The following is a 25,318-nucleotide window of genomic DNA, read 5'->3' as shown; positions in this document are numbered from 1 at the left end:
CCTGAAGGATTTAGATGTTGGATCCTTTCCAAGACCCATTGTTTTTGCAGTGTCTCAGGTGAAACCAAAAATGTCTACTCTGGAGTGCAAGCCTTTCATGTGATAACCATCACCCCAGGAAATGAAACCATGTGCATCAGCCCCAGTGAGCCAAGCCTTTGTTCTCTTCAGCCTACAAAATTCTCTCTGGGGTGTGTGTGTGTGTGTGTGTGTGTGTGTGTGTGTGTGTTAGTGTATGTCATCTTCCTAAGAGGCCTCCATAACATAGACAAAGATGGGAGCAATTGTACCCCAGAGTAGCTCCTTTAGGAAGAAGTTCAGTTTAATCTAATTTTCTATGGGTTAGATTCAATTTAGACATATTTTTCCCCCCTCTGGGAATGTTAAGCAATTACCTTTATCAGCAATTTGTGGTTTGGTATGTTCTCTTCTCCACAAGTTCACTTATAAAAAATTTACTCAGGAAGCCTTTAACATTTTTTACTATGAAATATATCATACACACAGAAAGGCAAATATAATTACATGTATAGTTGAAAGAATAACTACAAAACAAGAATCCATGGACCCACCACCTGAATTAAGAAATAAAATATTGCTAGTGCCTGTGAAGATTCTTGATAGTATTTTATTTTTTTTAATTTTTTAAAATGTTTATTTATTTTTTTTTTTTAATTTTTTTTCAACGTTTTATTTATTTTTGGGACAGAGAGAGACAGAGCATGAACGGGGGAGGGGCAGAGAGAGAGGGAGACACAGAATCGGAAACAGGCTCCAGGCTCTGAGCCATCAGCCCAGAGCCCGACGCGGGGCTCGAACTCACGGACCGCGAGATCGTGACCTGGCTGAAGTCGGACGCTTAACCGACTGCGCCACCCAGGCGCCCCTTAATGTTTATTTATTTTTGAGAGAGACAGAGACAGAATGCAAGTGGGTTAGGGGCAGAGAGAAGGAGACACAGAATCTGAAGCAGGCTCCAGGCCCTGAGCCATCAGCACAGAGCCTGATGTGGGGCTCGAACCCACAGAGCTGTGAGATCATGACCTGAGCCAAATTCAGGCGCTCAACCGACTGAGCCACCCAGGCGCCCCTTGATAGTATTTTAAGTGGCAATTTAAGTTGTGTGCCTAAGAAACCTGATACATATGATAGGAAACTGGAATTTACAAAAGTAAGATATGAAATTATTCACATTACAAAAGGTTTATTTACTTTACAAAACCTTCCGGATATTGTTGGACAGTTCTTCACTGTATTTAACTATTTCTTGCCAGATCTTTAATATTTTCTACTTTTAGGGGCCCCTGGGTGGCTCAGTTGGTTAAGCATCCAACTTTGGCTCAGGTCATGATCTCGCAGTTCATAGATTCAGAACCCGCATCGGGTTCTGTGCTGACAGCTTAGAGCCTGGACCCTGCTTTGAATTCTGTGTCTCCCTCTCTCTCTGCCCCTCCCCACTCACTCTCTCTCTCTCTCTCTCTCTCTCTCTCTCTCTCTCTCAAAAATAAATAAACATTAAAAAAAAATTTTTTAAGGATTTTCTGCTTTCACTAACAGTTCACATGTTGCCAGTTACTGACAACTGAAAATCATAGAAAAATGAAGAGAAACATCTCTGGATGTATAATTTAAATCAGTGGAACAATATTATTGGTTTTACATGCAACACTTTATGAACATATCACCTATATTAAGGTGAATCTGTACAGGCTTAGTGATATGCTAAATATAAGGGAGAGTGAGGTAGGTATATGAGAAAGCACAGAAACAAGAGAATTTTTTTTCTACTTTAGAGTATCAAGGAAGACTGCATGGAAGAAATGGCATTTAAATAGCATCTGGAAGTTTGAATCAAACGTTGATGTCAGAGAAGGGCATGTTAGGTATGGAAAAGACTAGAGAAGAGGCTTGGAAAACTGCAATTAGATTGCTGCTATACTTCTCAAACTTTAATGTGCATAGGAATCCTTGAGGGTTTTGTTAAAATGCAAATTTTGATCCAGTAAGTCTGGGGTGAGACCTGAGAGTCTGCATTTCTAATAAGCTCCCTGGGGATGCTGGAACTGCTGATCCAAGGACTTCATTTTGAGTAGCAAGGCTCTAGTCTAGAAAAAGTGTTGATTCAAGAAGACTAGTGAGAAATGAGATGATTGGGAAGGCTCAGGGCAGGTTCTGGATAGGCCCTTGATGGTCTTGCTAAGGAGTTTAGACTTTGTTCTAGAAGTAGAATGAAATCATAGAAAGTTTTTGAAAAAGATTTTTAGTGCTACAGGTTGATTAATCTGGAAATAAGATATAGTATAAAATAGAGGTCACATATACTGTGGGCCATTTAGGAGGCTAATGCAGTGGTATATTCATGTACTAAGTATTTATTATGTATGTACTTTATGCAGAATACTGTGTCAAACTAGAGAGTGGCAGTTCTCAAACTCCATTGTATACAAGATCTACTACCCAAAGAGCTAGGGGCGCCTGGGTGATTCAGTCGGTTAAGCGTTAGACTCAATTTCAGCTCAGGTCATGATCCCAGGTTTATGGGATCAAACCCTGCATCAGGCTCCAAGATGAGTGTGGAGCCTGCTTCAGATTCTCTCTCTTTCCCTCTGCCCCTCTCCCCATCTTGTGGGTGCTCTCTCTCTCTCTCTCTCTCAAATAATAATCATAATAATAACAATGATGATGATATTTACTGGGGCACCTGGGTGGCTCAGTCGGTTGGGAGTCAGACTTTTGATTTTGGCTTAGGTCATGATCTGACCTGTTCATGAGATGGAACCCCATGTTGGGCTGCACATGCACTCTCTCTCTCTCAAAATAAAAAATAAATTAACTTTTAAAAAAAAGATTTACCTACGGAGCATATTTTTAATGCATATTTCCAGTCTCCACATCAAATTAGTAGACCCCCAAAATTTCTATGTTAAAACCTCACAGTCTTGTATCAACAGATACAAGTTAAGCAGTGTCACAGGGGATACTGAGTTAAAAAAAACAAACCTGTGTAACTTCTGACCTCAGATAGCTTACATGACCACATGGGAGATGAAGTAAATTTATAAATAATTCAGAGAAAGAAGGAACAGATTATTTTGCAGCTGGGAGTGGGGTGAGGATCAGTGTGTGTGTGTGTGTGTGTGTGTGTGTGTGTGTGTGTGTCAGGGGGGAGATGGCATACTAGTTTTGGCTTTAAAGGATCTGTAGGATTTGGACCCACCCGTGACAACATTAGGGAAAGATCTTGTATGTAAGCAGTGGAAATAATAAAAGCAAGAATATTTAGAAGTTGTTGAGTTTGGTTAAAGAGATCTGAGAATTCAAAATCAACATTACAAAGACGGGGTGGAGCCAGATACTGAAAGCCCCTTTAAATTCTTTCTGAGTTTGGACTTTATTTTGTTGGCAGTATAGTATTGAAGAATTTTCACGTGGCCATGATATGACCAGAGCTATAGTTGAGGAAGAATAGTGTGGTGGTAGTGTATAGGATGAACTGGAAAGAAGAGAGAAAGGAGGCAAGGAGAATAAAGTGGAGAGCATTAAGTTCCTGAGATTCAGGATACTAGGAATGCACAATAGTGGGGAGGAGAAACAGAACTGGAGAGAGGATACAAAAATAGAACCAAGGGATGATTAAATGTGGGGTACAAACAAGAGGAAGGAAAGATGTCTGTAAGGAGTCTAGCCTAAGTAACTGGAAAGATACTTAGGAGGCCTTATAGATTAGAGGACTGAAAGGGGGGAGAAAGATTACACCTGGAGATATATATATTTGGGAGTTAATCACAGAAAATACTAGTTGAAGCCTGAATAGTAGATGAAATTGCCACAGGGGAGGGGATGTAGAGGGAAGAAAAAACAACATTATAGGCCGTATTTATGAGGCAGAGGGAGGGAAAAGAGCTAGAAAAAAAACACAGCAGAAAGGTAAGGAAAGAAGTTACGGTTTCACTGAACAAATAGTATAGAAGAATGAATGGTGGTCAATAGTGTCAAGGGCTACAGAAAAGCTGGGGAGAATGGCACACAAAAGGCCAGTGGATTTAGGAATCAGGACATTATTGATGCTCTTCAGGGGAGTAGATTCAGTGAATTATGGAAGCGGAAACCCAGTTAGAGGCAATTTTACATCAATTTTGGGAATATACAGGCAGAAAGCATAGCATACTTTGTAGTAAATTTGTCTAAAAAGGAGTATTGAAAGAGGATGAGAGGCTAAACTAAATTGCACTGCGAATGGAAAAGAGGAATTAGCATCCAGAGAGCCTGAGGACATAGAATCTATAGGTCTTGCAGACTGAATTGATGTGGAGACTGAAAGGAAAAGGATTCCATTTTTAAGACTTGGAAACTGGAAGAAGGAAGATGCCATTTGGAAATATAACAAAGTCATAAATTAGAAGCAAGCTTGGGTTCAAAGATGATTTTAAACATGATTGATTTTAGACAAGTTTGACTTTAGACATGATTTTAATATTTTCAAAGGATACTAAGTAGCAGAATGCTCCCCTTTCTTCTGCAATAAATCTTCCTCCCAAGAGATGGAATGAATCTCTTCATTAGAGCAGACAAGTGTCTGTGCCAGTCGTTTTGGTGGACTGTATTTGGAGGCTGAGACCCAATAATGTCTCAGAAATCCCATTCATATCTTAGATACTAATGTTTTCTAATGTTCAATTCTGTGTATCTTTACATGGTAAATCATGATGAATTGTTGATCCCAGTAACCATGCAGAGAGGCCATTCAGGTCTTTCATCTAAAAGTAGTAACTCTCCTGGGCTGCCCGGGTGGCTCAAAGTGGTTGAGCATCTGACTCTTGATTTTGGCTCAGGTTCATGAGACTGAGCCCTGTGTCGGGCTCTGCACTGACAGTGTGGAACCTGCTTGGGATTCTCTCTCTCATCCTGTCTCTCTGCCCTTACCCAGCTTGTTCTCTCTTGAAAGAAAGAAAGAAAGAAAGAAAGAAAGAAAGAAAGAAAGAAAGAAAGAAAGAAAGAAAAGGAAAAGCAAAGAAAAGAAAAGTACGAGTTCCAAGGCAAACCAACAACTGTACCAGGAACTCTTGGTCCATTAAGTCCAACGGACTTCCCTAATACTCTGTCCATGAGTCTCTTATGCTTTCCCTTAGGGCTCTGGGTCTCAAATACCATATTCCTTGTTCTACAGCTAAATCCTAAGGGACCAAAGCCAAGATTTTCTCTTGGGCCAGGTTGGTGTGGTATTGAGTTCTAGATCAAGCCCAATAAGCCAAAGTCCTGAGGGAAGTAGCAACTCTCTTTTGTCCTGCCATTTTCAGAAAGACCCAACACATTTATCTTCCTAGTTTTTAACTGTCACTGACCATGGAATGGCTCAAGTTTGCTCATATTAACATTTTATAACCAAAATGAAAAGGATCTTTTTCTGCGGGCCCCTATCTGCTGTTTTTGGTTTTCAGTAGCTGAAGTTTTCCGTTGAGGTTCTTTTAAACGCCTACATGCAAACTGAAGAGCACTCAAGCTTTGGTGGGATATCACCCACAGCTGGAGTGATGGAGGAAGGGAGGAGGGTACAAGCCTCAGGTGCATCCTTCTCTTAAAAAAAATTTTGTTTTAAAAAGCAAAACCACTTGAGCAAACCAATTCCATCTGAAAGCAGGTAAGACCTATCCAGAGAAAGAAGGGAATGAACCTCTTTCCATGTGGAAATGGATATGGATTCATGTATGACCCAGATGTACAGAATGGACAAATTTGAAAAATGTTTGACTGATCCTATAGCCTTGCATCTCTTCTAACCAAAGAGTGAAAGGCTATGAACCATGAACTGTGGTGAGAAGCAGAGGAACAGTGTTGCAGCAATGGCTCCTCGGTTGGTGGTTAGGCCCTGTCTTGCTCTATTAAGCAAACACAGTTAATATAGATAAAAGGTAACCTTGATAGAAGTGAAAATTGAAACTCGAGTTGAAGGTAGCAAGCCAGGCACAGCTGCAGTTGTACTTCCTCCTGTGTGGCAACAGGAGCTCTGCACTCACTGGTGTTTTTTTGGAAGGGATGCAGTTTTTTTAAAATATCTTTTCTTCAGAGTGTTTTGGTTTTTAATGTCTTCACCATTGATGAGAGAGTGGAATATGTTAGTAAGAAGCCACTTAGACTTTCTACATCTAGTGTGTGAGGTCAAATCCACGTTCAGCATTCTAATCACACCTCTGCTATTAAGTGGCTGTGTAACCTTGGACAAATCACTGAAAATATCTCTGGTGTCAGATTTCCTTATCTGAAGGACAAAAGGGGGTTGGATTAGATGATCCCTAAATTCCCTTCCAGCCCTAAAATTCCATTGACTTATAATTCCTCATGAGGAAGCATAACTTCCAATTTCTAAGAACAAATGTTGGGAAAAGTAAGCAGTTTATCTTATATATGAAAAGTCCCTTGCAAATGTTTATTAAGATTAATATCAGGCAAATATTTAGGTGTTATCAGTGTCACTACATATATTTGCCTTCTTCACTTCTATGCTCTTCAACTCAAGAGTGTGGCAACTCTTTTTAAGAGACTGCCTGGTTAGCAAATTCTTTTGGGCCAGTCCCTCCTCTCCTCTCCAGTTCTATATAGTTCCAGGATCTTGAGTTTCATCCTCTCTAACATGGGTACAGGTGCCTTTCCCCTTGTTTAGGTTGAGCTCTATTTACCTGTGTCAATGAAAGTGACTCCTTAGAAGATTATGTTAAAGAATTACTTCTCCTTTTATCTTTCTCAACAGTATTTCACTAGTACTGCCAGCTTCCTCTATATTCAATGTTGTTTCTTTATCAGTTCCAAGAGAAACAGAGAGATAAGACTCTTTTTAGCAGTGCATATACATGGAAGGGGAAAAGGCAAAGCATGGCTTAAAATGAGAAAAACCATAACAACTATTCAACTCTCACTCTTAGTGGCTTAAATTGAATGCATTTGAAGGACTGAAACAGTATTTTCTTTTTGAAACCAAAGAGCTCCATCACCTTACCTTTTAACTGCGGCCACCAAAAAAGGTACTAAATCTGAGAACCTTTCTTCTCCCCCGGTACTGGAGAAGAGTTGCTCAAAATGTTTTTTTCATGGTCGCTTTGAGCAGTGACAGCTAAATCTATTCTGTCTCATTTTCTGGATGGTGCAAGTTATTGTCACGTGTGTGTGTGTGTGTGTGTGTGTGTGTTTCCCCCTGACTGTGGTTCTGAATTCAGATAATGAGTGATCATCCTAATGGTGCTTTCTTATTTTGTAGATGTACAATATTATGTTAACTTCATTTGGTATTTGATTGTCAGTTGTGGGTCTCTCTCTTTGAGCTGCTTTGATAGCTCCAAATACAATCATTGTTCATTCCTTGCATTTTCCTGCCTGCAGATGATTCAATGAAAGTGAAAGATGAATACAGTGAAAGGGATGAGAATATTTTAAAGCCAGAGCCCATGGGAAATGCAGAAGAGCCTGAAATTCCATACAGCTTTTCGAGAGAATATAATGAATATGAAAACATTAAGTTGGAAAGACATGTTGTCTCGTATGATAGTAGCAGGCCAACCAGTGGCAAGATGAACTGCGATGTGTGTGGACTCTCCTGCATTAGCTTCAATGTCTTAATGGTTCATAAGCGGAGCCATACTGGTAAATAAGTTTCCTTCATCCATTCTTCTGAAAACTGTCCTAATGCAGCCATGTGAGAAATGAAATGGTGGAATTTGGGACTTTTGATTACTTTCATTGATTTTTGCTATAATACTGATGTACCTCCCCCTCTCTGCATTTTCATTTACCCAGTGATTTTCATTCCTGCTTTACTATGCATTTGGCAAACATTGCATATGCCATGAATAAAAACACTATAGTAAGCACAGTGTTCTAGGTCAGCCAAATATTTTTCTTCAGCTAATAAGTAGGAGTTGAATTTTGTGATATGCTTCTTAAGCATCTTTCATACATTTTTGCATAACTTTTTGAAAAGCAGACCTCCTTATTATATCGGGTTCAAATTTGATAGATGAAAGGATATAGTTTTTATTATCAGTTTAAAATTTTTATCTTCAGACAAATAAACAGCCAGTCTATAGAACTGCATACAAACACAACAGTCCCATTGAGCCCAATAGATTCCATCTGACATTTGATATGAAATTTTAAAAAAGAGGTATTTATGGCCCTCAATACCTTATTAGAGTTTGAGTATGTGATTCTTTTTTTCAGATTGAGATTATATTCAAACAGAATGCTAAGTAATGTTACAAATTTACATCTAGAAAGCACTTCTAGAGCTCTTTCTCCCCCTCCCCACCCCCCCCCACTCTGATCCAAGACGATACCTAAAATAGCCTTACTAGATGAATGCTTTTTCTCTTCTACAGAGAAAATTCTAGAAGTAAATTGTATGCTTGCCTTGAAATATAGTTCCCAGCTGATCCCAATGTGATATGAACAGATATTGTCTAAAAGATGAGCTTTTGCCATAGGCGTCTAATCTGTGCATATGCTTTGCCACTTGCTGGGTGATCAGAAGTCTCCTTTTTGTCCTTTTTAAAGGTGAACGCCCATTCCAGTGTAATCAGTGTGGGGCATCTTTTACTCAGAAAGGTAACCTCCTCCGCCACATTAAACTGCACACAGGGGAAAAACCTTTTAAGTGTCACCTCTGCAACTACGCATGCCAGAGAAGAGACGCACTCACAGGTCACCTTAGGACACATTCTGGTAAGTGAGAGCAATGAGCATTCCATATCTAGTAAATTTGTGTTTCTTAGTGCCCATTGAGGAAACTAGAAAGAGTTAAGTATGGAGGTTTTAATCCGTCATTCCTGTTCTGAAGGGTTACAACAGCAGAGACCTCTAGGGCTAATTACACTTCCATTAAGGCATTAATTGCTCTCCGTCTGGCTCAATGGAGATGATCATCTCCTCACCATCCTTGTTCCCTTAGAGAACAACACAGTCAGACAGGAAGAGCCTGCCCTATAAAAATGCCTTTTAAAATTTTGTGAAAAAATTATAGTCATTGGTATTTTCTTATGGTAAACTTTATTAAGAGATTATTTTCCTAAGAAACACATGCACACACTTTTCATTCAGAAGTCTGGACAAGCAAATGATGTACAGTTTGCAAACTGAGTGTAATTAATTGTCAGATGGTTTCTTTTGGCCATTCTGAGCTAAAAAATTTTTAATTGGGATATAACTGACAATGTGACATTGTATTAGTTTTAGGTGTACATGGGGTAAATTTCTTAAACCTGACTTTTTTCTTGATCAGCCTATTTATTTTTAATCTCTAGAAGATGAGCAGAATGAAAAAAAAACAAATAACTATGTTCTATCTTAATGTTTTCACATTTTATTTTAACCAAGCAAGATAATAAATTTTTTTTTCAACATTTAGAATTTCCCTCCTAGAAAACTAAAACTGAGTTTATTTTCAAATTTGGGACCTCATGTTCTTGATGTTATCTGGCAAACTTTTAATTGAAAAAAAAAAAAAGTTTGTTTTTATGTCAATCCACGTACTGCTTTGACTAAAACCCAGCCCCAAACCCACAACTGGTCACAATTCAGAGACTAAGGATTAAACAAATCAGCCCCAGCGAAACCCACCATGAGAGGTATTAAGTGGCAAAAGAAAGGTTTCATTTACAGCTCATCATTCAAAGTAATGAATTAAAGATGAGTTTAATCCAAAAAATTAGAACAGTCTTGTCTATTGCTTTTTTCAAGTAAGATCCAAATACAGTGGTCATTTTTGAGATAGATTCTAGAGGACCCCAATTTATGCAGAACACTTAAAACATTTTTAGCCCTAGCAAACCTGCGTTCATTTTAATTTGGGATTCCAGAGGGATTGTTTAGTGCTTTATGTCCCAAAGACTCTGTTTTAAACAGAGCAAGAAGATTAAAAAATAAAAGTCTCAGTTCCTAAAACTCTGACAAATTCTTAGGGTACACTTTATCCACAAATCAGAAAAACCAGCCCTGCACAGTTGAAATTATTACTTACATATTTTAAGCAATAAAGCACTTGGAGGAGTTGGGAGGACAAAGGTGGTTTGAATTGTTGAGGAAATTTTGCTTTATCTCAGAAATTAAGATAAAGTCATTTTTGTAATTCATTCTTATTTCTATTATTCAAAAATATCTTCAGTTAGCTCAGTTTTTATTGATTTAGCCCAGATTTCACTATAGCCACTTGGCAAGGATAAGCTAAATTTATCCAAATATGTCAATGCTCTGAAAAGGCCATCAACTGGCTGAATGGCTAACTCCCAGCATTCTTTACTTACAAGCCAGATGGATGTCACAAAATAAGGAATCTCTTTCTGTTTCATTTTTAAGCCACACAAACCTCCTTGAAGAATAAAAAGGCCCTATATATTTTCCTAAAGAAAAAGATTGGATCTGGAGCCAAAACACCATGCTCAGCGATAGTCATTATATCCAAATCCTTTCATTTGTGAAAGGAGGCTGTCCTTCCGAAGAAAACTCTAATGTGACCATAACCTGATTTTAGTTTATTAAATTTAAAAGTAGTATAGATGCAAAAATATCCAAATATCCTGGCTTCTCTCAGCAGTCTCATTCCTAAAGGATAGTTTGCATAGGACCCCAAGACATCATTTATTCTGTAACCGTGAGGATCACTGAGTGCCCCTTGTGCTCTCCTTATAGTCGAGAAACCCTATAAATGTGAGTTTTGTGGAAGGAGCTACAAGCAGAGAAGTTCCCTTGAGGAGCACAAGGAGCGCTGCCGTACATTTCTTCAGAGCACGGACCTGGGTGAGACTGGTGAGTTCATGCAACACTCGTTCTATCTGCATGTAGTGAGCATCTGCTCTTCTAGGTGGTGGGATATAGTAGTAAGTAAAACAAACAAACAAACAAACATCTGCCCTCACAGTTTATATTTCAGTGGAGAAAGGCAGACCATAAGCAAAGCAAATAAGTAACATATACAGTTTCTTAGAAGATAGTTAAGTATTATGAAGAAAAATGAAGCAAGGAGGTACCTAGGTGGCTCAGTAGACTAGGCATCCAACTCTTGACTTCAGCTCAGGTCATGGTCTCATGGTTCTTGGGAATGAGCTCCACAGCACAGAGCCTGCTTGGGATTCTCTCTCCCCCCTCTCTCTGCCCCTCCTCTGCTCATACTCCCTCTCCCAAAATAAATAAATAAACTTTAAAAAAGAAAGGATGGAAGAAAAGGAAAGGGAAAGAAGAAAAAAGAAAAGAAAAGAAGAAGAAAAATGGAGCAGCTACTGGGGGCAGAACCTGAGTCAGGGAGCTGACATTTTAACAGGCTTAAAGGGACAAAGAGAAAGCCCTGCAGATAAGGAGGAAATAGCAAGTGCAAAGGCCCTGGGGCTTGAGTTTGACAAAGTATAAATAGTCCTGTGTCTCTGGAGCAGAGTGGGTAATAGAACATGTGGCCAGAAAGGAAAGGGGAAACCAGATCTTATCAAGCCTTGTGGGCTACTATAAAGGCTGACTTTTACTCTGAATGAAATTGAAGATCTTCAAAACATTTTGAAATGAAAGGTAACAATTTTCTCATTAAAAAAAAAATCACTCGGGGCGCCTGGGTGGCGCAGTCGGTTAAGCGTCCGACTTCAGCCAGGTCACGATCTCGCGGTCCGTGAGTTCGAGCCCCGCGTCGGGCTCTGGGCTGATGGCTCAGAGCCTGGAGCCTGTTTCCGATGCTGTGTCTCCCTCTCTCTCTGCCCCTCCCCCGTTCATGCTCTGTCTCTCTCTGTCCCAAAAATAAATAAACGTTGAAAAAAAAAATTTAAAAAAAAATCACTCTACTTGCTATTGAGAATAGATTGTATTTGCAGCAAAATTGGGAATTGTTTGAGAGTCCAGTTAGGAAGCCATCGTAATAATTCAAGCAGGAGAAAATTGTGTCTTGGTAGTGGTAGAGGTGGTGAGAAATGTTCTAATTCTATATATACTTTAAAGGTGGAGCCAACAGGATTTCCTAACAGATTGATGTGGGATGTGATGAAGAATGCAGTTGCATGGGGCACCTGGGTGGCTCAGCTGGTTAAGTGTCCAACTTCAGCTCAGGTCATGGTCTCGCAGTTCATAGGTTCAAGCCCTGTGTCAGGCTCTGTGCTGACAGCTCAGAGCCTGGAGCCTGCCCTTACCCCACTCATGTTCTGCCTCTCTCTCTCTCTCAAAAATAAATAAACATTAAAAAAAAAAAAGAATGCAGTTGCCATTAACTGAAAAAGCAATTGAGAGTAGAGTGGGTTGAGGAGTGGCTAGGGCAAAGTCAGTTAAAACTACAAGGATTTTCTTTGTCCAAGGCCCCAAAATCATATATTTGTCTACTCCTATGATTTACTGTGATGCTTATCTTTGCCTTTGGGAGTTTCACATTTTATTTAGTGTTTTGAATTATATGCCTAGGAGAAATTGGTTGAAATACTAGATGCCTTTCCATATATCAATTATGGTTTTATTTCCTTTTCATTCTTCAGTTGAAATAGCATGAAACTTCTTTGTGTCACATCTCTGCAGTTGTCCTTTGTCCCATCCAGTTGACCATCATCCTGGTTCTGCAGCTTGGGTTGTCTGACATTTTCATTCGAATACTTGAACCGGTTGCATATTCAGAGTATCAAACCCTGAGGGGATTTGCTGTTTGACAGCAGTAGGTGCAGTTGAGTGGTTTGAAGGTTCTAAAGCAGAAAGATTACAAAAGTATGACAGAAATAATGGGAAATGGAGTGGAAATCATAAGTAGCTTAGCTGTACCTATTTTGAGTGAGAGGAAACTTTTGTTTTAGATAAAGCCTATTTTACAGTGTTAGGAACTGGCCAACTGAATTCCGTTGGTTTGCACGCTTCTGCTTTTTATCCTGATGGCATCTTTGGTTTTATCAAGGAGTTGGATTTCCTCCTTATTTCTAAAGAGAAATGTTTGCAACAGACAGTACTCTTAACTGTGAGACATTCCCAAGTTATCAACATCAATTGTATTCCAAATAGAATTATTGTATTTAAAGCTAGAAGGTTAAAGAGAGCATCTAGTCCTACCATCCCATTTTAGACATGAGGATATTGAAACTCATCAAAAATTCAGTGACTTGCTTAAAAATCACTAGAACTTTTCATGTTCCCATGGTTAAATATATTTTTTATTTTCAAAAATTCATTGCAATATAATTCACTTACCATAAAAGTCACCTTTTAAAATGTACAATTCAGGGGCGCCTGGGTGGCTCAGTCAGGTAAGCATCTGACTTCAGCTCAGGTCATGATCTCACAGCTTGTGAGTTCAAGCCCCATATCAGGCTCTGTGCTGACAGCTCAGAGCCTGGAGCCTGCTTTGGATTCTGTCTCCGTCTCTCTGCCCCTCCTACCCCCTGCGCGCGCGCGCACACACACACACACACACACACACTCTCTCTCTCTCTCTCTCTCTTTCTCTTAAATATAAATAAACATTAAAAAATTAAAGTGTGCAATTCAGTAGTTTTTAACATATTCACAAAGTTATACAACCATCACCACTAATTCCATAACATTTTCATCACTCTCAAAAGAAACCTTGTACCCATTAGCAGTCATTCCCTCTTCCCCCTCTCTTTAGCCCCTGGCACCCACTGATCTACTTTCTGTCTTTATGGGTTTGCCTATTCTGAATATTTCACATAATTAGAATCATATAATACATGGCCTTTTATGTCTAGCTTCTTTCACTTAGCATAATGTTTTCAGGGCTCATCCATGTTTAGCATGTATCAGCACTTCATTCCTTTTTTATGGCCAAATAATATTCCGTTATATGGATTTACTGCATTTAAAATACAAATCTATTTATCAGTTAATAGACATTTGTTTTTTTTTCCACTTTGGGAAAATATGGCTTGATTAGCTATTTTTTAAGGTTATACATTATCTGGTTAGTAAAAGAAATATGGTAACACACATATGAGTAGACACACACATATGCATGTATGTATGTCTTGATTCTCTTGGAAGTAGGGGAAAAGTCAGTACACTATCCCCTATGAGTAGCAAGTTCAAAATTATGGATTTTAAAGTAAGGTTACCATCTCATTTCCCATATCCACAATCATTTTTAGGAATTTCAAATTAGGAAAGTATCAAAGAAATATTTTAGCTGTCTTCAGTGGCTTAAGGTGATTCAGGAAATGCTGAAATACAGAAGTTGAGTTAATTTGCATTTCATAGGGTGGTTTGATGGATGCATGCAACATACTTTAAGTTTCAGTAAAAATAAACAAATAAATAAAGGGTTAACTGAGTCAGCAAGTTTTAATTTTTGTTGTTGTTGTTTAAAACAAGTATGTTGTAATGGTGGTTTCATGTTACAAAATGTTTAAAGTCAGTTTAATCAAGTATAATAAATACTGCATGTCAGTCAATATATTATTCTCTTTTATATTTCAAATAGTTCCCATGATTTTTCCTGAATTCCAAAATGTAAACATTAAAAAAAAAATAATTTTTTTAAGTTTATTTATTTTTTTTTTAGTAATCTCTACACCCAACATGGGCCTCAAATCCATGACCCTAAGACCAAGGGTCATGGGCTCTTCTGAGTGAGCCAGCCAGGTGCCCCCAAAAACATAAAGAATGTTTATCCATACAAGCCAATCTTTTTTTGGGGGGGGTGGTGTTGAGAGAGAGAGTACAAGGGGGGAAGGGACAGACAGAGAGAGAGAATCTTTAAAAAAATTTTTTTTATGTTTATTTATTTTTGAGAGAGAGAGAGAGAGAAAGAGCATGAGCGGGGGGGGGGGGGGGGGGCGGAGAGAGGGAGACACAGAATCTGAAGCAGGCTCCAGGCTCTGAGCCATCAGCACAAGAGCCTGACGTGGGGCTTGAATTCACAGACTGCAAGATCATGACCTGAGCCGAAGTCGGACGCTTAACCTACTAAACCACCCAGGCACCCTGAGAGAATGTGTGTGTGTGTGTGTGAGAGAGAGAGAGAGAGAGAGAGAGAGAGAGAGAGAGAATCTTAAGCAGGCTCTATGCTGGGCATCCCATGACCATGAGATCATGACCTGAGCTGAAATCAAGAGTTGGATGCTTAACTGACTGAGCCACCCAGGTGCCATACCAAACTTTAATTACTGCCACTGCTTCCTATATGGTTTCCATTTTTGTTTCCTTCTTAAAATTGGGAGTCCCGGTCTGGATATCATGTTCCATTCTGAGCCTAACCAACATAGTATCACCAGTGGTATATCTTATCCCTTCATCCCTAGTTTTTAAAGTAATGATAGTAGTAATGTGCTACTGTGGGTATAGCATTTATTCATCAAGTACTTATTTTTTTTAATTTATTCATTTATTTTGAGAGCAAAAGAGAGTGTGAGTGGGGGAGGAACAGAGAGAGAGGTAGAAAATCCTAAGCAGGCTCCACACTATCAGCACAGAGCCCAATGCAGGGCTTGATCTCATGAACCGTGAGATCATGACCTGAGCCAAAATCAAGAGTTGGATGCTTAACCTATTGAACCACCCAGGCGCCCCCATTAAGTGCTTAGTGTAAATTGAAGTGCAGCCTAGTCTAAGACCCAAGCTTTGAGACAGACCTGCTCCCATCAGGAAGCAGGTCTTTATGGAAGCAGAACAGATAAAAAGACCTTGGACTGGAGACCAGTTTGCAAAAGAATGTTGTGTTGGGAAATAGGACTTCTGGCCTCTTTTTATTATTATTATTATTATTATTATTATTATTATTATTACTCAGATAGCATTTGTTAGATTCTCTAGGTGCCAGAGCTGTGGCAGAGTTGTTTGTAAAAATGAATGAAAGTTTAGACCCTATCCTTGGAGAAATCACAATCCAACAAGGCAATGGGCATTTGATCTATTAATATAATACAAAGGTCTAAGAGAGGTACATGTGATACAGCTACTTCAGGCCAAGTGTTTACTCCAGACCTCATGAGTGACATCATCAAGATAATCCAATTCTGCTGTCTTAATGGAATGTATATGAAAAAAATAGAGAAGAACACGGATTTCATTTTCTCATTAGCTTGATTCTTATCCCAGAAAGGGACTAACAGCTGGCATAGAGATTCATTTAGCCTCATTTCACACAGATTATGAGTACTTGGAGCAGGACATATTTTTGTATGACAATGAGTTCTAGCAATAACAAGATTTTTAAAGTAATTGAATAATTATATTTATTTATGAATCTGGGAGTCACAACCTTTTATCCTCACTCTCATTGTTTCAGCTGAGCCAATACAAACATGAGAATTTTAGAATAAACTTATATTTTTCTCAAGGAGCAGACCAAAGAAAAAGTTTAAATGTTTTAAAAGTTGATTTTCCCAACTGATTTTTCTTCTTAAAAAGTGATACTATCTCACAGGTAGTATTCATTCTACTTGCTCAAAAAGGCAACAATTTTATGTAGCTTTTTTTGTTAGAACCTGCCTCAGTCTTTGATAGCAATCTTTTGTTAGACAATTCTCGTTACACAATAACACCCCTTTGTTCCACTGTCCATTAGCCACTTACTGACCACACCAGAGAAGAGACAGGAAGCAATGCCTCTTATTTGAGTTCCATTTAACACTTCAAGATCAAATGACAGATTTGGAACAAACACAAAAACACAACCAATTACACAGTTAAATCTGCAATCACTTTGAGATAGAAATTGCATCATGGAAATAGTTAACTGAAAGACAGACAATTAAGACTTGTGTGGCGATTAAAGGTACAAACCTGTTCTGTAATTATGACTTCATATTAGTTTTAATATTTTTTTCAACATGTCTTTAAAATCATTTTGCTAATGAAAATTGGTATAGCCACTATGTAGTAGGCAAGTGACATGAAGGGGAATTGATCCAGAATTACAGTCCTACCCCTATGCTCACTCATGAACCAAGTGTGTAAATTGCTTTTTGCCACTATCCCGTATTCCCCACACCCACCCCTTGCAACATTAAACTGCCAAACACCACCCAGGAACGGATTTCCTATTTCATCATTTAAACCCATTATCTTGTCCCCTTACTATCTTGCCAAACTGGTTTCCCTCCACTTACATTTTTGAGACATGATGTGGCAAGATAACAAGTCTAGACTCTATAAGTAGACAGTTGGGTCTTCAAGTTGAAGCAGAGGACCAAAAGCCAGTGGTCCTCTTTGTTTGCTTTTCAGTGTACTGCCTAAACTCCTCGTAATCCCAAAGAGATCCTCTAACTGCAGAGCATTTCTTTGTGTATTAAAGAGCAGACAGCAGCTGACCGATAACTGCAAGGCAAAAGACCTGCAGTTAGGGAAGAAAGAGTGCAGCACGTTCAATTGAAGTGTTAGCCTTTGCCTAACTTGCCGATTTGACAATGGTTAACTCAGTAAAGATGAACATAATCTCTAGAGCGTGTTCACATGTCCGGTGATGGTTGGGATCTTGGAGTTGCTATTTTGAGTGAACAAGCCAGAGAGGGGCTTAGGGGGACAGAAGCCCTCTCGATTCGCTTCAGAGGATTTCTTTCACTCTATTGTGGGAATGGGAAAGTCTCCACCCATGTCCCCAATTATCTGTCCATCCACACACTTCAGAATGTTATCTTTTTAAATGTCAGGCATTTGGCCACTGGTTTACAGAGTAAGATTTATCTAGAAATGACTGTCAAGAGGAGCTTGGTGAGTAACCAGGGATAAAAGATGATGTTATCTCGGAAGGTTGCCATTTAGTGACATGCCCTCATTACATTATTTAGGTCATGTATCCCCGCTCTAGCATCCTCCCAAATATAGAAGATATTGAGTATGTGTCCTCAGAAAGCTGCTTGTGGTAATTGATAGTGACTTGGTAAAATGTAGACAGTGACTACTGAGAGCTCAATGGGAAAACTAGGCTGGCAACATAATGCTTGGGGTGAGTCCTGGGGCTGAAGGCACAAGATCTCTGGGAGATGATTGGCCCATTAGAAGAGTGACTGAAGATACCAATACAAATAGGGGTAAAATGGGGATGGAATTAAAAATTCCCACAGGACTGTTTTTTACTCTCCTTTCGCTTTAAATCTTTCTGATAATAATACACAGTTGGGGGTAGGGAGAGGGCAGGGTGTGGATTTAATCCTCCCAAAGTTGCTCAAACCACAATGAATGTTCCCAAAGCACCCTTAGCTGTTTCTAAGAAAAAGCCTCCTTATAACAGCCTCAGGAACTGATTTCAAATCCCGGGCCTTTGTCTTTCATCTCTTTGCTCTTGGGGCTCAGGGTAGTGCCACATCTGGTGGTGGTTTGTGTGAAAGGAAATAATATATATAATAGTTTCCTGTTTGGTCATTTAAACCTGTCCCTGTGCTGGACAGAATTTGACCCACTTCACTCAATAGCAACGTGTCCTGTTGCTAAAGTACCCATTATTTACAATGGCCAGCCAGCCAAAGTGACAGTGCTTTACCACCAGCCCCAAAGCTGCCCAGGCCCCTTATTCCGACCCTTACTGTTTTCATTGACACATAGAGTGTTGTTAATAGCTTAAACCAGAGACTGGGACTTATTTCTTTGGAGCATATAATTATATTTGACAAGAAACTCACAAAGTCTAGTAAGTATGGTTATCATCCTCTTCTCTTAATCCTTTTTGGAGCCAGATTCCATTTTATTCCTGAATTTTAAAAACCGTGAGCTTTATAATTTATTGTGTAACGACCGGCAACCAAAAACTAAGACACGCTAATAATACAATGAAACATATTTGGTATTTTGAATTCTCTTTTTCTAATTTGACTTTGGTTTTCTTGCCCTGACCATAATTGACAGTCCTGCCCTGGAGGTTTTTCTCTTTTGTTTACTTGCAGAGGTGGCCAATTTTCTTCTCTCTGGGCATACCAATTTGTGGTACTGAATGTCTGAGAGACCATGGAATTTGTGACATTATTTCTGTATATTAGAATCTGTTCACACAGCAAACTCTTCAACTACGGAATGAGCACTGACCATCCCTAAATCTGTGCATATATTTGAGAAGAAAAAAATCCATTCTGCGGCCATCACTTGCTTTTTACTCTAGTCTCTTAAACTAATTTCAATTTCTTCTTCCTTAGAGACATTAGAAATGTATGGATACATCATTTTAGTTTGGACCTCCTGAAATGCTTATGATAAAACAGAGAGGAATGTTTGTAGTAACACAATATGATTATGGAGGACAGGAGTGAACAAACTGTGCCCCATGAGCCAAATGTAGCCAGCAGACTGTTTGTGTACGAGGTTTTTACATTTTTAAAGGGTGATGGGTTGGAGGAAAAATCAAAGAATATGGAACAGAGACTAGATGTGTCCCACAAAGTTGAAAATATTTACTATCTGGCCCTTTACAGAAAAGTTTTCTGATCTGTAGCTTGGGCTAGCATCGTTTGCTAAAGTATAAAGCCTTACATCTCAATCAGCTGGTATCTCTTTGAACTTTAGATACAGACTGTTATTGAGTACTACCTGCTATACCAGGGCAAATTATACTATACTTATTCCAATTTACTATTTAATCGATTAGATGTTAGCACTATCTATATATTCTAATGGTTTTCAATTCTGGCTGAATTTTAAAATCATCTGAAGAGCTTTAAAAATACTGTTGCCTAGGTGCCTACACCAGAGATCCTGATTTTAGGATCTGAAGGGGAAGCTGGGCATAGGTGTTTCCTACATTCTCTTCAGCTGATTCTAATGTTCAGGCAGGTCTGAGAACCACAGGCCTACACCATTTAGGGGTCTATTCGTGGATTAACAACTAGACCATATTCTTAGGCAGTTTTTATTTACATTGTTCATTAGAAATATAATAAAGATGCATTATACAAATTGCTCTTTAATTTCAAGACAGAAGTGTTGCTCAGGGAAATTCTGAGACAATTTTGAAATGTGAGGAGCATATGAAACAGATAATGCAGAGCCCAGAGAAATAGAATTTAAGAGATAGGAACTGAAAGGAACATGCTGGAAAAAAAGAAAAGGAAAGGAAAGAGAAAAGAAAACCACTCAGAATTACAATACACAAATCACTGAGTAGATTTCTTGCTGTCTGGGTAAGTGTATCTATTTTCAAAAGTGCTATTAACATAAACAGAACAGTAAATCTGGGGCACCATACTTTTTTTTTTTTTTTTTAAGTTGTTTAGAAGAATTATATCAGTCTGCAGGTGTCACACGCAGTTACTCAGAATCAGAAAGAAGGCTGATCGGGGGTTAGAAGATCTCCATCTATCTATCTTTTTGCAACCAACCACGTCCAGGCTGTTTATTTAATACTTCCTCTTGCTAATGAAGATACTGGTTGGGGATGGGTCGGGCTTTCCCATCTCAGCATAAGACTGCAAGATTTGAACGTGCCCCGGTGCTGGCTTCACTGACCACAGCAGGTACCCCGGGCAAGAATCTGAGCAGTAATAACAGGTAACAACAGAGTGTGCATCAGATGTCTGATACTTTTCCTTCCAGTTTATTTCCTTTTCTCCCTCATTTACCACCGTGTTCTTTTCCCTCTTCTTTTTACATTTTTCCAAACCAGCAAGTGCGGAGGCAAGACACATCAAAGCAGAGATGGGAAGTGAAAGAGCTCTCGTTCTGGACAGATTAGCAAGCAATGTGGCAAAACGAAAAAGCTCAATGCCTCAGAAATTCATTGGTAAGAATACAACCCTTTTTTTCCTGCTGTTGTTAGCAGATAGTTTAAATGAGATAACGTAGGATGCTTATATATTACACAGGCCCTTCCTAGCTTAATCTCTGTTAAAATAAGGTAATTGGTTTTCCATTGTACACTTTTATTCTTCATGCTTCATTTTGATACCTAGGGCAAATAGAATAAGATATTTTAACTGAATAATCTTAACTCCTGAAGATGGAAGTATTTGATATCCAATTTCCTAAATGGAGTTGGTGTTAAAAATGCTGTTCCTTCCTCTTCATTCCGAATGACATATGTTGCATGACAAAGTTTGTGCAATTGACACCAGTGAGATGTTTGAAATAGCATTTCTGTAACCTTTTGTAGTTATATTTTACAAGTTGGTTCTGTAATCGTGCCCAAACTTTTTTTCATGCTCTAAAACTTACTGCCATTCTTTCTTGAATTTGATTGAGGACTGGCTTTAAGAGAATGTGGTTGGGACAACATGGATTTAAATAACTAGGCTGGATTCAATCATTTGTCTTACAGGAGTTAATTTTTATGCCATTGGTTTTCACATTGTCAAACAATGGAGCAGAATGAGATGGCTAAAAAATAATTATGTTCATTAAAGTGTTAGGACTGCTGAACAGCAGAGATGTTTTGCCCAACTCTCCCAGATGTTTACATAAATGTGACCATGGTATTTAAAATAGATTTGTATTTGTGAAGAGGGCAGCTGAATTGAATGTATCAGTTTTGCTATAAATTGAAATTCAGTGATACTGAACAAAAATAGTTGTCACACGAAAATAGACCTCCCTCAACACCAGTAAAATTTTAGAGGACTGTCATTCTGTTTTTCCAAAGCTACTTGCTGCTATTGATTTCTCACTACAGTTCTTTTGTGCTTAATCTTCCCAATAGCTTTTACAGATATTACGTACCTACCTGGTTTTTAAATCTGGTTAAATTTTGTTATGGTCTAGGTCATTTTTTTACAGGCAGATATTTTATGTGAATTATAGAGATTTATTGAAAGAACTAATGTGTTTCAAAATTACCTAGCTTTGTATTTATGCTTATTTAGGTACTTATGCCTTCTTTATTTTATTTTGATTAGCTGAGAAGTTTTTGTATCCTTTTAATCACTTTAAGAATTGTGTCAGACTAAAGTTGGTGCATTTCAGTTTAGAAAGACACATCCGCCCCCCCCAACCCCCATTACCATTTCCCCCCTCCCTGGTGAGAAATGTCAAGGGGCATGTAGTGACTTCCATGTGGAGTTTAGGAGCAGTGGATCAATTGTGATTCCACGGCGCAATCTTAAGACATTGCTCATATATCTTTTGAGCTTGACTCCTGTGAAGAAGTTCTGACTGGAGTCAGAACAAAGGGAGAGTATAGTTGTTATTCTATGAGTGTAATTTACCTTGTAATTTATTTTGGGGAAAGTTTTGACTCTAGAAATGGCCGTACTTGATGTGGAGAGGGACATGGAGAGAAATGGGCAAGGAAAAAATGTGAAGTGATGCAATTTCAATCCAATTATAGTCAATGCGTTTTGGTCTAAGAGAACTAAAATATGAGAGAAGGTGCTTAGTATAGCTGCCGTACAGCAATAGTTGAGCCAAAACCCTACTTAATATAATAAAAAATATAATAAAAGTTGCTTTGTTATATTCATGGGTTTAAGAAAACACATTTCCTGTGTTCACTTCCATTCCACTCTACTTATTACATCAGGGATCTGTTCCATTTGTTACCCTTGTGACCGGAGGATTTCCACTCCTTCATTTCCAGACTCATGAGAGATGCTTGTAGGTGCTGATTTCTCTCATCTTCTGAACCATCATTTTCTCTCTATGCTGGAATCAGGAAACCCAGTAGAGTTAGCTCTTGATTTGAGCTGAGACAGCAACTTCAAGGCCCTGAATAACTGGGGGAAATTTTGTTTGGTAAATTGTGGTATGTAGTGCAGTAGGAAGAACACTGGATTTGAAGCCAAATCACCCAGGTTCCGATTCTAGCTCAGTCATTTCTTAACTCTGTGTGTTCAGACAAATCACATAACCTTTCTGGGCCTCTGTTTATTCATCTGTGAAATGAGGAGACTGAATAGGTGATGAAGTGATCGGGAAGGTCCCTCCCAGCTCTATCATTCTACAAGTCAGTGAGATGAATTAGCAAAGGCTGCAATTATGAATACCACTTTGTGTTTATAAACCCGTATGTGTAACTTCAGGTAACTGTTTTCTCAAGGCTGTACAGACAAGGTATTTATGTTATAAACCATATCAGATATTTTAGTTGTTTTTTTTTTTTTTAGGAAGGTGTGGTTAAATCTGAGAATCTATCAAACAGCTGCATTTGGCCAACATTCATATATCTTACTGAGGGCATTGCTACTTCTTTGGCTCTTTCATCAGGAAATGGGGATAGCGCTCCTGCCATATCCATGATGTTCTTGTTCCTAAGCCCTGTTTCTAATCTTCTAGCGTTAGCATATATCTCTTCCTTTTAGAGATTATCTTTAAATAAAGGGTTTCCTTTATTTATTGAATCATTTAATGGAATCAACCTTTTTGATAGAAAACAGTAATATCGGGGAGAGAAAAGGAACATTTGACACTGCAGTGTATGGGATGAAGAGCTACAAAACATCAGGGCTAATATTTTCTCTCCTCTTCTCTTCTGTCTCCTGTATTTCCTCTCCAAGGCACCATTTTCTGAAAAGATTCAGCTGCCAGGGAAATGGCAAAGGGTAAAGTGTGAAGGAAGAATGAGTCACTCCCTTTAATCCTTGCTGACAGTTGCACAGCACTCAGACCAAACTTTGCTTCCTTGACCTCTTGAACTATGAGGGTTAAGGTGAAGTTATACCATCAGGTCAGCCTGTTACTTTCCCAACAGGCTAGAGATAATCACCAGTAGGTAGCATCTTCCATCAATTAGAGATTAACTGAGGAAGAGGGACAGATTGGGTTAAGCTCAGGTGCATTTAGAAACACAAAGGAGGTACTTGGGTAGTTCAGTTGGTTAAGCGTCTGACTTCGGCTCAGGTCATGATCTCACTGTCTGTGAGTTCGAGCCCCACATGAGGCTCTGTGCTGACAGCTCGGAGCCTGGAGCCTGCTTCAGATTCTGTGTCTCCCTCTCTCTCTGCCCCTCCCTTGCTCATGCTCTGTCCCTCTCTCTCTCTCAAAAATAGATAAACATTAAAAAAAAATTTTTTTAAAGGAAACACAAAGCATGCCTGTATTGAAGCATAGGAGTAAAATTAAATTGCCTACATAGGAGAAAAATAAAATAATTTCTTTCCTAATTCTCTAAGATGTTTTATTTCACTTTCCGTAAGATAGGACATAAATCAACACACATTCATTAGAAATCAGCATCTTTACATCATCAAAATAATTCTTAGTTGCTCTTTTCAAAGGACACGAAGGCCTCACTTTTAGCACCTAACCCTTTTAAGAGTTGTCCTTTCTCTGCATCTTATTCTCCTGTTATAAACTTGTTTGAATAGACTTCTAACTAGGCCATCTTCAAATACTTGGCTCAAAATAGAGGCCAGATTTCTCTCCTGGAGGGAGGAGGAAAATGACTACATTTCTGCATATTTCTTTTTCTGATTTTCATTCTTTCTCCAAAAACAGATGTGTTATTCCGACCAAAGTGGTTACCATAGCATCTCCTTATTATTTTTAATTTTATGTATTACTTTATTAAAGGAAGTTTTTATGTTGAAAAGAACACGAAAACAGATCTCACTCAGCCGCGGTAAACATTCTGGTGAGGTTTTGACACTTCAACAAACACCATCGATTCTCCTTGTGAAGTAACTAATGAGAAATTGTCTGCTTTGGTTAACAGAGCGACAGGAAGCAGTTTGAAAACTCGTTTCTAACAGCAAAAAGTATCTTCTCCCACCCCTTCCCAAAGGCCTGAAATCTATAATCCTGTAAACATTATAAAATCATAGCATTTTAGGGCTTGAAGGGATATCAGGAACACCCAGCGAGTTCTTTCACCAGAGGAGGAAAAATTGGAGAGATGGCGAGATGCAACTAGTAGGTGACAGAGCAGGGTCAGGGCAAGGCCTAAAACATGCTGCAGTCCAAGGCCTTCCTTCCTTGGGAGGTCACCCCGAGCAGTGCATGTCATGTGTGCTACACCAGAGCTTTGGACAGTGGGGAGTGTAGTCATTGAAAGCTGGTGGAAAAAAAAGTCCCTGAAGAAGGGCAATCACTCTCCCTCGAGGGTGTGTTTTCTTGAGAAAAGAAGTCTTCCCCTGGTGACTCCATCAGGACCGATGACATCCAATAGTACCTCTCACAGAGGACAAGGCTTCTGCAACAACAAAACAGTCTCCAGCTCAGTTTTCCTCACTGCCACCCCCATCACTCTCTCTCTGTTTGCTCCCCTTCTTGCCTGTTCTGCGGCTCCCCACTGCTTTCCTCCTCCTGGAAGAAATGTTAGTCACTTTGGTCTCATTTAGATTGAGATCAGAGCCATCATTTCATCAGATATTCCATTTACCCTACTTACCTGCCCCCCTCCCTTTTTTTGACATGTACTTGCAGTAAGAGTAAGCGATAATACGCATGGGATATGGTATGAAGGTAGTGGCAAATACATTTCAGTGACTTGAAGAAACTTCAAAAGAAAACCTGAATATTT

At 39.0% G+C, this 25,318-nt stretch overlaps 1 protein-coding gene across 3 annotated transcripts in view; it reads left to right on the top strand.

Annotated features, from left to right (window-relative positions):
- IKZF3 (IKAROS family zinc finger 3) overlaps positions 1-25,318 on the top strand; it is an 89,585-nt gene that overhangs the window by 53,461 nt on the left and 10,806 nt on the right. For 2 of the 3 annotated variants that reach the window (XM_047081227.1, XM_047081226.1), the window contains exons 4-7: positions 7,372-7,632; positions 8,542-8,709; positions 10,672-10,788; positions 20,534-20,650. In XM_047081227.1, the coding sequence (XP_046937183.1) occupies positions 7,372-7,632; positions 8,542-8,709; positions 10,672-10,788; positions 20,534-20,650 (663 nt within the window). Of the gene's footprint in view, positions 1-7,371; positions 7,633-8,541; positions 8,710-10,671; positions 10,789-20,128; positions 20,419-20,533; positions 20,651-25,318 lie in introns of those variants that run through there. The other variant, XM_047081228.1, reaches the window with a different exon arrangement.

Source organism: Lynx rufus, unplaced genomic scaffold (assembly GCF_022079265.1).
Source record: "Lynx rufus isolate CCGP_SWC_20201006 ecotype Redwood Valley unplaced genomic scaffold, mLynRuf1.p SCAF_18, whole genome shotgun sequence".
In the NCBI taxonomy this organism is placed as follows: domain Eukaryota; kingdom Metazoa; phylum Chordata; class Mammalia; order Carnivora; family Felidae; genus Lynx; species Lynx rufus.
The sequence above is the reverse complement of the archived record's forward strand: the minus strand, read 5'-3'. Positions and strand labels throughout refer to the sequence as shown.